Consider the following 14,419-nt stretch of genomic DNA (forward strand, 5'->3'; position numbering starts at 1 on the left):
TTCCCTGGAGACCAGCCCTCAGATTTAATAAAACACTGGAGACTGAATTGATTAATAGCATCTGTCTTGCAATGCATTCAAAAACATATAATTTTTTGATGGTCTGATTGTGGCTCATTCTACAGAAATGCAGACTGACCAGTTCATCTTAATCCTTAGTTGGTTTTGTCATCTCTCCTGTCACTACCATCTTTGATAAAGATTTACTGTCTTGTTGGAATTTGAGTAAAAACTCCCATCATTCAGCTGCAATTCTCACATTAAACCCCACTGGATTCTGTGAATCACAAAAACACATAGCTAATTTTTCCCACATACAGTTTGTGTGTTGTCATAATTTTGAGGAATGGGAAGGGACAGCCACAAGCCACACACAGCTCCAGTCCATATTTCACAACTTCCTGAAGCACTAAACAAAACTTTACAAGTGATACCTGTGCAGCAGACTGGGCTGGATTCAGTAGGTTCATATTTTGCTGAAAAGAAATGTGGATAAGCAAAGGACTAAGAGGAAATATGAACATTACAGATTCCTCATCTCATTTTCCCACAGATCAGGGATGTACTGAGTCAAAAGGAGAAATTCAGTGAAAATGTGCATCACATCTCACTCCTGCAAACCTTTCTTAACCATCCTTGCCCAATTACTTGTAGCCATAATTAATCACCTAAAATCCATTTAAATCAAACTAACATCTACACCTGCCTTTTATTTTAAATGTCTCTTTTTAAAAGAGTGGAGAGGTATGGAAAGCTGGTTTAACAAGCACACTGAACCCATTGTTTATGGCCTCTATAAACATGGCTTAGTAAGAATTACTGACTTAATCAGAGAGAACTTATCTCCTGGTGAAAAGAGCACTTTAAATTTCAGAAATGGCACCTTTACTGTGAAAATCTCTTAACTTTTCAAACAAACTCCGGGGGGCCTTAAACACCAGGTCCGTAAATAAGCACAGTCCGGGTGCCTGCCCTGCTCACAGGCAGCCAAACTCTTGAGTCATTTATATGTTTTATGTGGAAGTTCACAAAAACACAGAAACCATATTCTAATAGAAGAATGAAGGGGTGCTCCTCCATCCCACTCTAGAAGCAGTATTCATCCATAGCAGTAACACCAGTTTACACTAAATGCTATCTTAACAGCACTGGCTACACTTGGCAGGTTCTGCATTTTCTGTCATAAAGGAATCCCAGGTTAAACTTCTTTCAGGTGAACAATTTTATTGAATAGTTTAATTTAAACCAAAACTAAAAAACCTCCATAACCATCAAACACCAGCACCCCCTGCCTTTCCTCCCACAAGCCAGGTTTGCGTAACTTCACGGCGAAATTGCTGCCAAAACATAAACCAAGCTGATCATGAAGTTTTATAACCAGATACAAACGTGATCAGCATCTTTAAAAATGTTGTAACAGTAAAAGGGTGATACTTTCCACCGATTCTCTTGGAAAGGCAGAACTCCTAACAAAAACTAACATTCTAGTGAGCCTGTGCACTAGGTCTGAAATTGTTAAGAAAGTATGATTCACAACAAGTCTAAAATCCATTTGCTTAATGACTTGTCTCTACTGAATTAATAGCTTCCATTTATTTTCTTAAGGAAAACACCACAACGCTGCAGACAACAATGTGTCAATCTGGCTGCCAGAAGCAGGAAAGGCAGCGGATATAAAATTTTATTATTTCATGCCCCAAGAGCAGCCAGAAGGACTTAATGAAATCAGGGCCAGATTTACAATCTGAAATGGCTATTCAGCAGACAGCTCTGCTTCAGCGGGATGTGCCCCCTGACCCCGGGCCCTTTGATCGGGGCACAGCAGGTGGGCTGCGCCCCCAGCCCATCTCCCACCCTTCCGCCCGGCACCCCCACCTCTACAGGTGATTCCCCAGATCCTTATCACAAGCAGCTGTTGCCAGCTGAGTGACAAACAGCACCCGTGCTGCTGTGGCACAGAGAAAAACCTCTCTGCTGCTGGGGAAGCCTGCCTGGTACTGCAGGGCTCCCTTTCTGCAAACTCACCCTCAAACATGCCCCCAGAATCCCTGATTAAAACATGGCTCTTATTTCCATTTCCCCAAGAACTAGATAAAAGACAGTTCCATAAGTAATCTGCCATATTTTAAATGCATTTTTATCAATAGTCCTGAAACCACATACAGCCATATTGGGAATATTTGTGAGTGGCTAAACTGCATTTAGGGGTTTAAGACCTGGATTTAAGTTAATCTATAAACCTTCATTAAAATCCAATGGAAAAGCTGCACTTTCTCAGTTACAGGTAGAAAAAGCATTGATTTACTAAGTATAAATGGGTGGGAAAAGCTAATTAACGCTTCTCACCCCAATCGAAAATATAATTAACAATTAACAGTAGCAGTGGCAGATGCCAGTGGTCAATGGATTCTCAGGGTGTGTTCTGGGAAGAGGACCCCCATGGCAGGGTCAGGCCTGAGCCCAAGCTCACAGAACCATGCTCAGGGCTCGTTAGCTCAGACTCAGTGCACGCTAATTGGGCTGTGGTCACACTGAATCCTGAGCAGGGCATCCTCACCCTGAAGAGGATCAGGGAATGTGCCCCAAAGTGCCCCCCAAATGCATGTGGGGGTTCTGAGAGCCCAGCTCCACTCCCCTGGCTGCACAGGAGACATTATGGACACCAGGTGAGATCAGCCTCCGTGTCCTGCCCCAGTCACACAACAGGAATTGCACTGAGCATTTCTTTCCTCACATGAACAGTTTTACTGAGAGCAGGTTGAAGTAAAACAAAAATCTATTAATAAAGCTTTTATGATATACACCAGTGTCCTCTTTCCTTAGGAAAAAGGTTAGAACATTCTGAAATGCAATGTGCAATGTCACACACAAATTCATCCTGGATAATCTTGCAAGAATTACAGTTCTGAAGTCCCAGAAAAAGTCCTTTAATAACTGGAATATTAATTTTAAAAGATACGAAATACTTTTGCAATGACTGATTCTAACTCTAAATGCTGGGTCTGTGCCCCAAACAGAGCAGGAAAGGGTGGATGTTCTGGAGCCTGCTGCCAGAGCTGCCCGTGTCAGAGCCCAGCACAGCCATCCCCAGCAGTCAATCAAAACCACATGTGCCCCAACTCCAGCAGGGAGCTCCTAGGTCAAGGGCACTCCCCCTCCATCAGCACCATCACACTGATAACCTCCCTGCACAAACAACTGCAGAAACAATCCTTTTCTCTGACAAAATGGAAAAGGCTGCAACTAAGTTTGACACGGTTCCGACACACAGGGCAATTTTATATAATCTGAAGACTAAACCAGCCTACAGTGCACAGGCAGAAAACAGGATAGTGAAAGGGGTGTGTTCTTTTGATAGAGTTCCATTTTCCTATCTCATTATTTATCACTACTAAGTACTTATCTTCATCTAATATGAATTCAATTAGTTCCATAAGCATGTTCCATTATTCATGTGATAGCTCCAGCCTTGCTTATCCAACAGCTTATAAACTTTTAGCCTTCTTTGAAGTCACTTTATGGATTGCTAAATGGAAATCTTATAAAGAATGACTAACTAGGTGATGATAGAAAAGCTGAAAAATAAGAGCACAAAACACAGCTCTGTATTTTCTACCAAGGTTCTCCCCCATAAATCAGTTGGAGCCCTCTGACCTATAACAGGAGATTATCTTATCTCACTGGAGAACATTTCAGTCACAGCAAATTAGATTTAACAGTCAATGGATAGGCTTGATATTTTAATCATAAGAAAAATTTGTCATTTTCCATTAAAGTAACTGTTCCTTCTACAGAGCCCCCGTGGAACACGGGAAACTGCAAACTAACTTTAAGGTACCAAACAGCTCAGGAAAGATCTGAGAGCTGAGAGAGGCTGGATTTTGTTTAAAATCACCAACACTTCTGCTTCTTCCAGAGGCCCCATTCCAACGCCGGGATAGCAAAACCCACAGAAACAAGACTAGAGGTAGAAAAGAATTGTTTCCTGTATCCCAAATCCATCTTGCCTTCCCTGGCAGGATGAGGCTGCCACTAGTGCTGGCACAAGGAGGACAAACCCAGGAATGGGAGCTGCTCCAGACCTTCCTGCAGCACCCCCTGGGCCCCACACCAGGGCAAGGCCCACCTGCCCCAGGCACAGCGCCAGGCTGGCAGTGCAGCCCTGATCCTCACACTCAAGGTGTGCATTAACACAACACTTCTGAAGTCCTATTTGTGACATTTCAGCATTTAGAGAAAAAGGAATACTGAATAATGGCAGTAGTTTGTAGTTCCAGTTTATAAAATTATTTTGATATGGAAGAGATAGTACATTTTTAAACAAACACAACTGTCAGGTCATGAGAAGAAGAATTGCTGTTGCAAGTACGATGTTATTCTAAACAAAAAACCCACACAACTTTCCATACGAAGAAAGGGACAAATAGAGTGAGCATTCAGCACCACAAACTAGAGGTAACCTAGGAAGTGTTCAGCTCATGTGACAAATGTCACCTTCCCTTGCCCAGGGCACAAAAATTCTGCAGCACTTGCCACCAGGCAGATCCAGCACCACTGTGGAATTTTATGTTATTTTTCAATGAAAAAAGCACAGTTAGCTGTAAGATGCAGTTCTGTGTGTAATTGAATTTATCCATAAGAGCAGAGAAAACAGTTTGGTTTATTTATTTAATTTATTTGATAAGGTACTTTGAATAACTGTACTTTGCCAAAGCGTGTCTGTGTTCCAAAATCTCTGGCTATTCAAAAGCCAGACTGGATTTAGTACTAAACAGATTTTTTCACGAGTTACTAAAATGGATGAAAATTGGCTTCTCCAAGAACAACTCCTTTTTTTGAGTTTTTACAGATGGAGTTTGGAAGGCCCACAGAGCCCTGCAGTCTGAAACACAGAGACAAAGGAAGAGGCAATGGATTTATGGAGAAGGCAGGAGTGAGACATCACACAAAGCAACTCCAAGGTGCAGTTATTAAATTTCTTTTCTATATCCATTCCCAGGCCAACCACAGAGCTCATTGTGAGCACAAACACCTGTGAAAGCTGCCAAGTGTGTGTATGGAGATCTTCTCCCAGCCCCTAGCAGCTCTCTTCCATCTTTTACAGATACCACAATGATTGCCTGGGACGGATGTGGGGCAGAAAGTTTCTTGATCTGAAAGAAGAATACATTTCTTCCAAGATATTCCCACTCTCCTGCCTGTGCAGTATCCAAGGGTGATTATGAGTAGCCCCTTGAACAGAGCATATGATGTGCAAACAAATGTACATGTACATGACTTTTAAACTAATTGGTTATTCACAAACACATTGTACTGCAATTCTTTACTTGGTTTAGCAGTATAAAGGGTATAAAAAAATTATCTGTACCCAGGATGGTAAGGAGAAGAAAAAAGACATCCTGTACATTTAATCTACCTTTTCATGAAAAAACTGCCTTCTAAAATTACCTCCCATTAATGCTGGAAAAAGGGGGATATTACACAGCACACACAAACACACAACACTTGTCCTAGTGAAAGAATATTAATCAATATTTCCAGAAATTACACATTTTTATGGACAATACAAGAACAATTCCTTTATGTGATGTAAAGCCCAGCTCTCTAAACTGCTCTGTACCCTGAACAGGAAAGCTCTGTTTTCACACACAGGATCTAAACCAGGGACACAGGTCAGTCATGTCCAGGGGCACGCGCAGAGCCAGCTCTCCAGCCTGCCCAGGGGGGCCGAGATCCCCGGGCACGAATGGCTCTGCCACCAGAGCACTCCTGGGGAGGGCATGGGCACAGTCAGGGCTCCACAGTCAGAGCTCCTGAGCAGGAATGGCTCTGCCACCAGAGCACTCCTGGGGAGGGCATGGGCACAGTCAGGGCTCCACAGTCAGTGCTCCTGGGCAGGAATGGCTCTGCCCACCCAGAGCACTCCTGGGGAGGGCACAGGCACAGTCAGGGCTCCACAGTCAGTGCTCCTGGGCAGGAATGGCTCTGCCACCAGAGCACTCCTGGGGAGGGCACAGGCACAGTCAGTCAGAGCTCCTGGGCAGGAATGGCTCTGCCACCAGAGCCCACCCCCAGCACTCCTGGGGAGGGCACAGCCAGGGAGGATGAGGATTTCAGAGGCACCTTAAGTCAGTATCTTTTGTTGTCCCCCAGATACTTTTGAGGAAAGTCATCCACTGTTTCACCAGTGCTGGAAGCAAAAGCAAATGTGCTATTTCCACTTTTAGAGTTTTTAAAAAAAAGTCACATGAATTACTGGGAATTGTTTATAGGAGAAGCTTTCTGTGAGGGCTGGTACTCTGCCAGCTTTGTGTTAACATTAACTGCAAGTTCCTTCTTTTCAGATCTTTTGAACATTTAAAAAATTACAATCTGTCTGCGAAAACCTAAAAGAGAACTGTAACTGTCAACATTGTGGTTTAATATCGACTCTGCCTTTGTGCCTGAGTCCAAGCAAGGCACTGAAGGGATTAAATGAAGCCCCAGGGCAGGGAGGGCAGCACGATGTGAGCAGGAAGTGTGCACAAGGAGCACCAGGAGCAAACAGGGCTCCTGAATGTTCCACCGTATCATGTGTGCCTCAATCAATTCCCCCAGCACTCCCAAATTAACAGCATTATTTCATGTTTAAGCATATGAATGAATGTGTAATTGCTTGCAGAATCTGGCTCTAAATCATACCTCTATATATAGTTTCAGAAATTGTGAGAGACTTACCTCCATCAAACTTAAGTGTATTCCAATGAGGTAGGGCATGGGGGCACTGTGGAGAGGAAAAGGAACACAGCTTTACATCCTTGTAACCCTGAATAACACACATGACTCATTAAATCAGCTACAGGAAAACACTGGGATGCTGGATTAGCTTTTGCTTAAAAAATAATAGATAACATATATACAAACAAATCACATGTGAACAAAGTGTTAGTCCATATTTGAAGGACAGTTTTTAGTATGCTATAGTCTCCCACTGCTGTAAGACTTCACTTTTTCTTCGCAACAGAATTTCTAAGTGACTAAGTTTAGGCAGGTACCTAAGGACAGCTATTAAACATAGGCCTAACACTGGGGTAATGTATACACATCACCCAGTAGTACAAGTTTTGACTTCTTTGAATGAGTCCAAACACATTTTTAAGTAATTTACTTCTAAGTATAAACCTTGATATGTTTTCATTTGGAAAAGAAAATAAAAAATGCTTTTGAAGATCCTGATAAACTCCAGAGTTCCTGGGACATCTGCTGATGCCAAAACTTCAATAGCCCAGAGGCTCTTAGGCCAGGTTAGCCTGGGCCACAGGGGTGGCACCTCTGTGAGCCCAGTGTTTAAGGGCAGATCAGCTCCCTGTCCCGTCCCTGATGTGAGCAGGCCCCAGCAGGAGCAGCAGAGCCCCACGGAGCTCCTCTGGTGCCCAGGGTTTCCAACGCTGAGCTCTCTCAGCCTCCCCCTCCGAGGCAATCAGAGCCATCAGCGAGGCTGCCAGAGCTGCTAATTGCAAATATGGCACATCCTGCCTGCGAAACGCAGCGCACACAGACAGACACAACTTCTAAAATAGAGCTCGGCTGGCTTTGGATACAGAAACTCAAAGAGCTCATTTTCAATTTCAGATGAAAAAATGAGAGAAATGTCACTGTACTGCCTTGGATTAAAATATCTCCCATATTGCGGCTCTAAGCTGGTGCCTACTGCTCAGTAAGAGCAGTACAGTACTGAAAAAGCTCCTGAGACCAGCAAAAATCCCTGCTTCTCCTTTTCCTGAGAAATACCTTAAAAATATATTTACTGATAAGCATATTAATATTTATGTTGTTTATTAATACACCCCCTCAAACTGCCACTCTGTAGGATGCTCTACCGAGGTGGAAACAGCCCCTGCTGTAGAAATTCCATGTGAAACCAAATTTTTTTCCTTTCTGAGACATTAAACACATACAACTTCCACAACCCCTTTGCAGTTCCCTGGCAGAACATTCCAGTGCCTGTCCCACGTCACTGCAATGAGTGCACCCCCAGAGCCCTCGGGACAGAGCCCAGAGGGGCTGTTCCAGCACAGAATGACCCCCATGTTCTGTTTCCTGGGAATCCCGCGGGTGGCAGCTGGGCACACACCCAAGTCCTGGGCAGGAGGTGTGACACTCCCCAGGACACTGGCCTGTGACACTCGAGGGCTGCTCAGCTGAGCCCTGCTTTGTCACAGACACGTTTGGCTTGTGACAAATGGCACCTCCTCAGCTCCAGTGGCCACAGCTCAGAGGCAGGGAACGGGCAGGATTTTATGCTGAGAGGAGGAAGCAGGGCTTTGGCTCGGGCTGCCCGGCCCCTCCAGTGCCACCAGCACCAATGTGGTTCCAATTAAGGACTTGCAGCCACGCCACAGCCTCAATCCCCAGCGCACAAAGTCAGAACCTCGGCAGGAAGTCTGAGCCCTGCAAATGCCTCAGCTAGTGGAACCTCAGCTAATGGAATGAAAGGAAGCAGGCAGAGTGCAGTATGGCTGAAAACCAGCCATTTATTAACATCTCCAAATGCAGCCAGAAAAGATATGGCTCAAGATACATGGATCGGCTTTGGATGCAAAGGCTCATCGTTTCAATTTTGAAGTGACAAAAGTTACATGTAACAGCAATACAGCACATAAAAAAAATATAGGGAATGCATAAATAACCTCAGTAAAATGCAATTCTGGTAAAGAGCATAAATATTTCCCATAAAATCTACCAGAGAGATTCTATTCTTCCATCATCACTCATCAATGTGACTGAATAGGAAACACACCTAGAAGTAAATGCCCCAAGTTCATGTCAGGCTTCATAAATTGTTTTTATCACCATTTCTCTTGACCAAGAGTTAATCATAGGCCATTATTTAAGCAGACCTTTAGCATCCTGTGCAGGGGAAGGTGCTGTGTCCCCCCTTCCCCACCCAGGGCACACTGAAGCTGTCCCTCCTCATGCCATTCAGGTCCTGAGACGTGGAACAGTCCAGCAGTTTTTAATATTTGATCAGGGTAGATTTGTACTTGCAAGACTTCCAAGTGAAGTTCAGCAAGATGCATCCCTTGTATAAAGGGCAGAAACACTCAGCACAACCTTTAATCCTTCTGGGAGCCCTGGCAGATTAAAGACTGCCCTTCAGAGCAGGCCTTCCCCACTGCTTGACACTTCATCAGTCCTGGGGCTTCTTACAGCCACAACTACTAATTACTCAAAGTTGTTTGCTGGCAGCCAATAGCCATTAAGTGCAAAATTAAGAAGTATCAGTTTCTACCACATGTATTTACTGCTCAAACAAAGTGCCTGCGTGAGCCTTTTGGAACAAAGAGAGGGGTCATTACTCCTCTTGTGCTATGCTGGCTCCAAGGCAATCAGCCTTATTTATAATCAAATGAGTTATATAGGTAAATATCAAATCATTAAAGTAGCAATGCATAAGCATGAATATGGATTTTGGGGACATAATGGCTATATATTGCCCATTTATTACAGTTGCATTTTTACAATTTCTTTAATTCGTTTCCTTAGGCAAACTAGAGACCTCTTAATTATGCTCCCAAGAGGTGGGCAACTACTAATTGGAAGAGAAGCAGGTGAAATAGAGGGACATTTCTTCTTAAGTGAAAAAAGCTCAGCCTTAAAAAATACTGCAATTCACCAGAAAGAAATGTAAAAGCCCAAGGACCTCCAAAAGGTTCCTATTTACAGCTACACAGGGATTTCACCATTTTGCTTCACTGTTCCAGGAAAATGGATGAGAGCACATTTACCACATTCATGTCTTGCTCTGCAAACATTGACTTAACGGGTGGCTGTCTCCACACAACTTGGTACTTCCCTCTCCAGGGCAGTCTCCTGACTTCTCTTCACATTCCTCATTGCAATGCAACAGAATTCCCAAAATTTACTGGGGTAATTGATGCAAGTGAGAAACTTGACTGCATAAATTGGAACAGTGCAGGGAATGCACAGCTGTCACCAGGAGAGAGAGCAGCTACAAGAGGCTTCATTGAGTGCCCAGGTGTGCCAGGCCCAACGGCAGTGCCCACCCAGAGCTCCCCAGGCAGGAATTTTTGTTTCCCAGCAGCAGGAGGACTCCAGCTCTGCCTCCACCTACTCGAGGAGCACATTGGCTACATGCAGATTCAGAAAACAGGAGAAAGGGGGCTAAAAAAACTCCTGGAGAAAGGGCAAACTGCCCCAACAGAAGTGTTTGTTCAGCAGCTGTGCCAGGGTGCTCTCAGAATTGATTCATGTTGGCTGCTAAGCTGTCTGTCTGATAGAAAAGACTGCTTTAATCACCCTACAAAATGTAGTGTATCTTCTGGTGACAAAGCTCTGGGCCCAGCAAACACTCAGCTGTGTCCCAGCCCAGCAAAGCCAGGCTTTTCTCAGGGTTCGTTTCAAACACATTCACTCAGGGCAAGAAGGAAGCAAACAGTGACAGTGGGAGTGGTTTCATGGAAACGAGAAACAAAGTGGGAAAAGTAGTGAGGGAAATTGATGCACTGCTTCCTTCACATCACCAAATGTTTGAATTCCCAATATAAAATAGATGGACATGACCTGGCCAGTTCAAATAGCTGTGTGTGCCTAAGTGTTGATGCTTGGTGGCAGCAGCTCCCTAACCAGGACTTCTGGCACCTGCTGGCACGTGCTCCAAACAAACAAAACCCAACCAAACAACCCCAAACCAGCCACCAGCACAGCAGCTGTGCTTCTGTACTTCCTCTCTTGATCTGTATTCAAAGGAACAAGCAATTGTGCATTAAGCTATGGTCTCTAGTGACAGTGTTTTAGTCTCCTGCACCAAAAATGTTTCCCTGGGCTGAGGGAATTCATTAAAGAGCACTGCCTAATTAAAAGATACAAATAAAGGATAGCACTCTATCCCTTGCTTCCCCTCCTGCCCCTTGTCCTCAAGAGCCTCCATGACAGGGATGGGGTGACTGAAGTCATTCCAGCTCCATGGAGGATCCACAGCAACACTGAGTCAGCATCCCCACTACAGAGCCAGTGCCCTGAGAGCAAACACCTGGGAGACACAGCCTCTCAGCATTTCCAGTTCTGAGGGAAGGTACATAGTGAGCAATGCAGGGGAACAGAAATAGTAAGTTTAACAAAACCCTTTCAAGAGGGAAATGGGAAGCAAAAGGCAAATAATCACAGGTGGAATCTATTTTTTTCAAAAAACTTTCAAAGATCTCAAGTGACAGACTCTATCCATCCTTCTGTGGGTTTCAAAAGAGCAGGAGAAGATTCAAAACATCACAGCACAGTCAGTAAATGAGCACAGCCAACTGAATGAACAAGATATTCTGTATTCATAAGAACTGAAGAATTCTCATTGCTTCAAGTTTTGTTCCTATTTCAGCTTTCTAAAATTCTTATGTCATATTTGCAAAAGAAATAACCAGGCATTAATTAAAATTAAATGGAACCCTTCTATTTTAAGTAATCTCAGGTCATTTCCCTTTAGAGGCAGACACCAGGAAGCAGAAATGCTGCCTTAGAGCAGGGAGCTGAGTGCTCTCTCCTCCCAGGCAAAAATGACATCTCCAAGTTCACGTGGTTACAAAATAGATGGTGGACTCTGGTTTGGGAAACATTTTATGGCTCATAAATTGTTGCTAAATTGACTTACTCAAACAATGACTGAGTGTGCAGCTACCTCTCCAATTAAAGTTCCTGGCTGGGTAAGGAAATCAGTTATTTCATTTGTGAGCTTACACAGTTGTACCTTTTGAAATCTTTGCACACAGCCTGGCTCTCTCCTGCCATGGCTGGGTGTTGGCCACCAAAGAATCCCCTCGGTGATGCTCAGGGACTCCTGGCTTTCTCTCCTGCCCCAGGCTTTGCTTTTTCACCCTCTGGGCGGGCCCCTGGCCCTGCCTTTGTCAGGAATCCATGAATAACCGATCTGAGCCTGGAGCAGCAGGTACCTGAGGGGAGCTGGGGCAGCCTCTCCAAGTGTTAATTACACGTGAGAAGCCCATTATCCAAGGACAGGCACCTGCTGGCACTGCAAATGACTGGGACCTGCTCTTCCTGTGCAGGGAGCCAGGGAAGGCTCATTTCCACAGGAGATAACTCTTTACATTCCTGACACAGCCACACACAACATTTAAATCAGCTGCACAGGAGCAAACTTCCTTTAAAGCTGCACCATTTGGTTTCCAGGCCCTCACTCGGTGCTGGTTATGCAGCTGGGTCCCCAGGAGCAGCTCCACCCTCACCCTAAGCCATGGGCTGAGGTCTGAGGGACACACACACCCCTCCAGAACCCATGCCAGGGGCTGCACACACCGAGGCCCTTACCAGCAGTAATCCAGGAGATGTGGGGGCAGGACAGGAATGTAAACGTGCTGCCAGAACATGGGGTAGAGCATGGCTGCAGACCCATGGATGCAGGCAGTTAACTGAAAAACACAGAAACCACAGCGTGAGTGAGACAAACCCCGAGCTTCAAATGCTGAACTTGGAGGCAAGAAAGTAAAGAATCAATTCTGCTTTCCTACCAATGCTTTATTAGCAGATACACTGCACTGCCTTCCTTCAGGAGTTAGATCACAGAATATGTACAAAATTTAACAGGAGTACCTGTTTTAACATTTTTGAGAAATTATCTGCATTTCCATTTGTAGAGAAGAAGAACACAATCCAAGCAAACAGTTATAATTTCTCCATAGGTTCAGTACATATGGTTTATAAAATACCTAACAAACACAGCTTTGTAACGTTACCTTTAAATCTTATTCAACTTAAGGATGTAAGGATATTTAAAATCAAAATTTGAATTTGAGATCATGTATTGTGGCACAGAATTCATTCCACCATAAAAGCCTTTCTACCCAGTGTGGTTTCATTTTCTCTCTCTTACCTGGTACTAAATTCAAGCCCTGAGTCTGAAGCTAACAGAAATGAACTGCAAACAGGTCCCTCCCAGTCCTGTGTTACAAAGCCAAAAGCTCCAGACAAAGGCAGCAGCCCCTGAGCAGCCCCCCAGGCTGGCTGCACTCGGGGATGGGGCTTTAGTTCCTTTCCAGGGACAAGGCCTTGGCACTGCCAAGCACAGCCTGGGAGCAGAGAATGTTCCTGGGCTGGAACGGCGAGCGGCAGCCGCTGGCTCGGGCCCAGCTCCTCCAACCTGCCTCACACTGCACTCCAAGCTGCCAGCAGTTTATAGAGAAACTTGTAAGCTAAGAACACACGGTATGAATACCCCTCCCTCCCAAGGACCAGACGTGCTTTTATCTTGGACAGAGGCAAAAGGAAGAGAAACAGCAGAAAGAGAGGAAAAAAACCCAGCCCCACTTGTGAACTGGCTCATTAAGGAAAGCACAGTGACAGGTAAGTAATTCCTCTTCCCAGGCTCTGTCACAAAGGGAGAGATTAAACCAACCAACCACACAACCTCTGAAATGCTTTGGGCAGCCCTTCTCTTCTTCCCTCCTCTCTGATCATTTACTGTTCTTTTCATTCTGTAGGTTGCTGAAATAAACACCTCTCCTTCATTTTATTCCATTACCAGACCTGGATGGAATTTTCCTTATTTTAGTAGTGAGGACACAGAACATGTGGCAGATAGAGAAGTTAAGATTTTACAAGTTTTCTGTTATTAAACTTTACAATACTTAAATGCTTTCAGTTAAATGTGGGATTGATTGTAAACATTATTAATAATTGTTATTAGGTGCCAGAGGCTATTATAATTCTCCTTTCACTTACTTTCAAAGTGATATTGTGATAGTTATTCTGAGATTAAATTTGAGGTCTTACTCCTCTCACTTCTCTGCCCTGTGCTGACAGACCATCCTTACAAGGGTTTGTGGCTCCAGCCTTGCCATGGAACAGTTTGAATCTCAAGCACCAAGCAGCTCTGGTGGTACAGCCAGACACCAGTTCCAGCCCCAGGAAATGGAAATGGCAGCTGTACCTCAGCCAGGACAGCTCGAGTGCTCAGCCCACAGCACTAGAAACCAAAATTAGTTAAACCATCTTCAGCACTCACAAAGGAAAGCAATCAATAGCCATTTACAGAGCAAACACGACCACAGAACATTTGCTTTCATAAAGAAAATCACAATCTTATTGACTGCTAAACCTTGAAATGCATAACACAAAACTTTGAACTGAATCAAGCCCTGTGCTTGTTTTGATCTCCAGCCATTTTTAGAAGAGAGTACTCTAGAATATTCAGCAGCTTTCATCTCTCAGACACTTGACGGAGACTAAGGAGCATTAAGACTAAACCTTATCAAACACAACTGCAAAACTGTGCATTGTCAATGTACTTCAGCCCACTCCTCTGGTCCATCCAGGAGAGGTCACTGGAATATCCATTTGACAGTGGCATTTATCTTTTTTTTTCCCTGTCAAGTAAATTCTGAATAAAGGACTTCACCATGGCATAAGTCTTTGA

At 44.3% G+C, this 14,419-nt stretch overlaps 1 protein-coding gene across 2 annotated transcripts in view; it reads right to left on the bottom strand.

The window, feature by feature from the left end:
- Positions 1–14,419, bottom strand: part of DENND1A (DENN domain containing 1A) — a 146,430-nt gene that overhangs the window by 60,890 nt on the left and 71,121 nt on the right. For both annotated transcript variants that reach the window (XM_058038529.1, XM_058038528.1), the window contains exons 10-11: positions 12,316–12,416; positions 6,718–6,763 (exon numbers count right to left, since the gene is read on the bottom strand). In XM_058038529.1, coding sequence (XP_057894512.1) covers positions 6,718–6,763; positions 12,316–12,416 — 147 coding nt within the window. The remainder of the gene's footprint in view (positions 1–6,717; positions 6,764–12,315; positions 12,417–14,419) is intronic.

This window comes from Melospiza georgiana, chromosome 20 (assembly GCF_028018845.1).
Source record: "Melospiza georgiana isolate bMelGeo1 chromosome 20, bMelGeo1.pri, whole genome shotgun sequence".
NCBI lineage: Eukaryota > Metazoa > Chordata > Aves > Passeriformes > Passerellidae > Melospiza > Melospiza georgiana.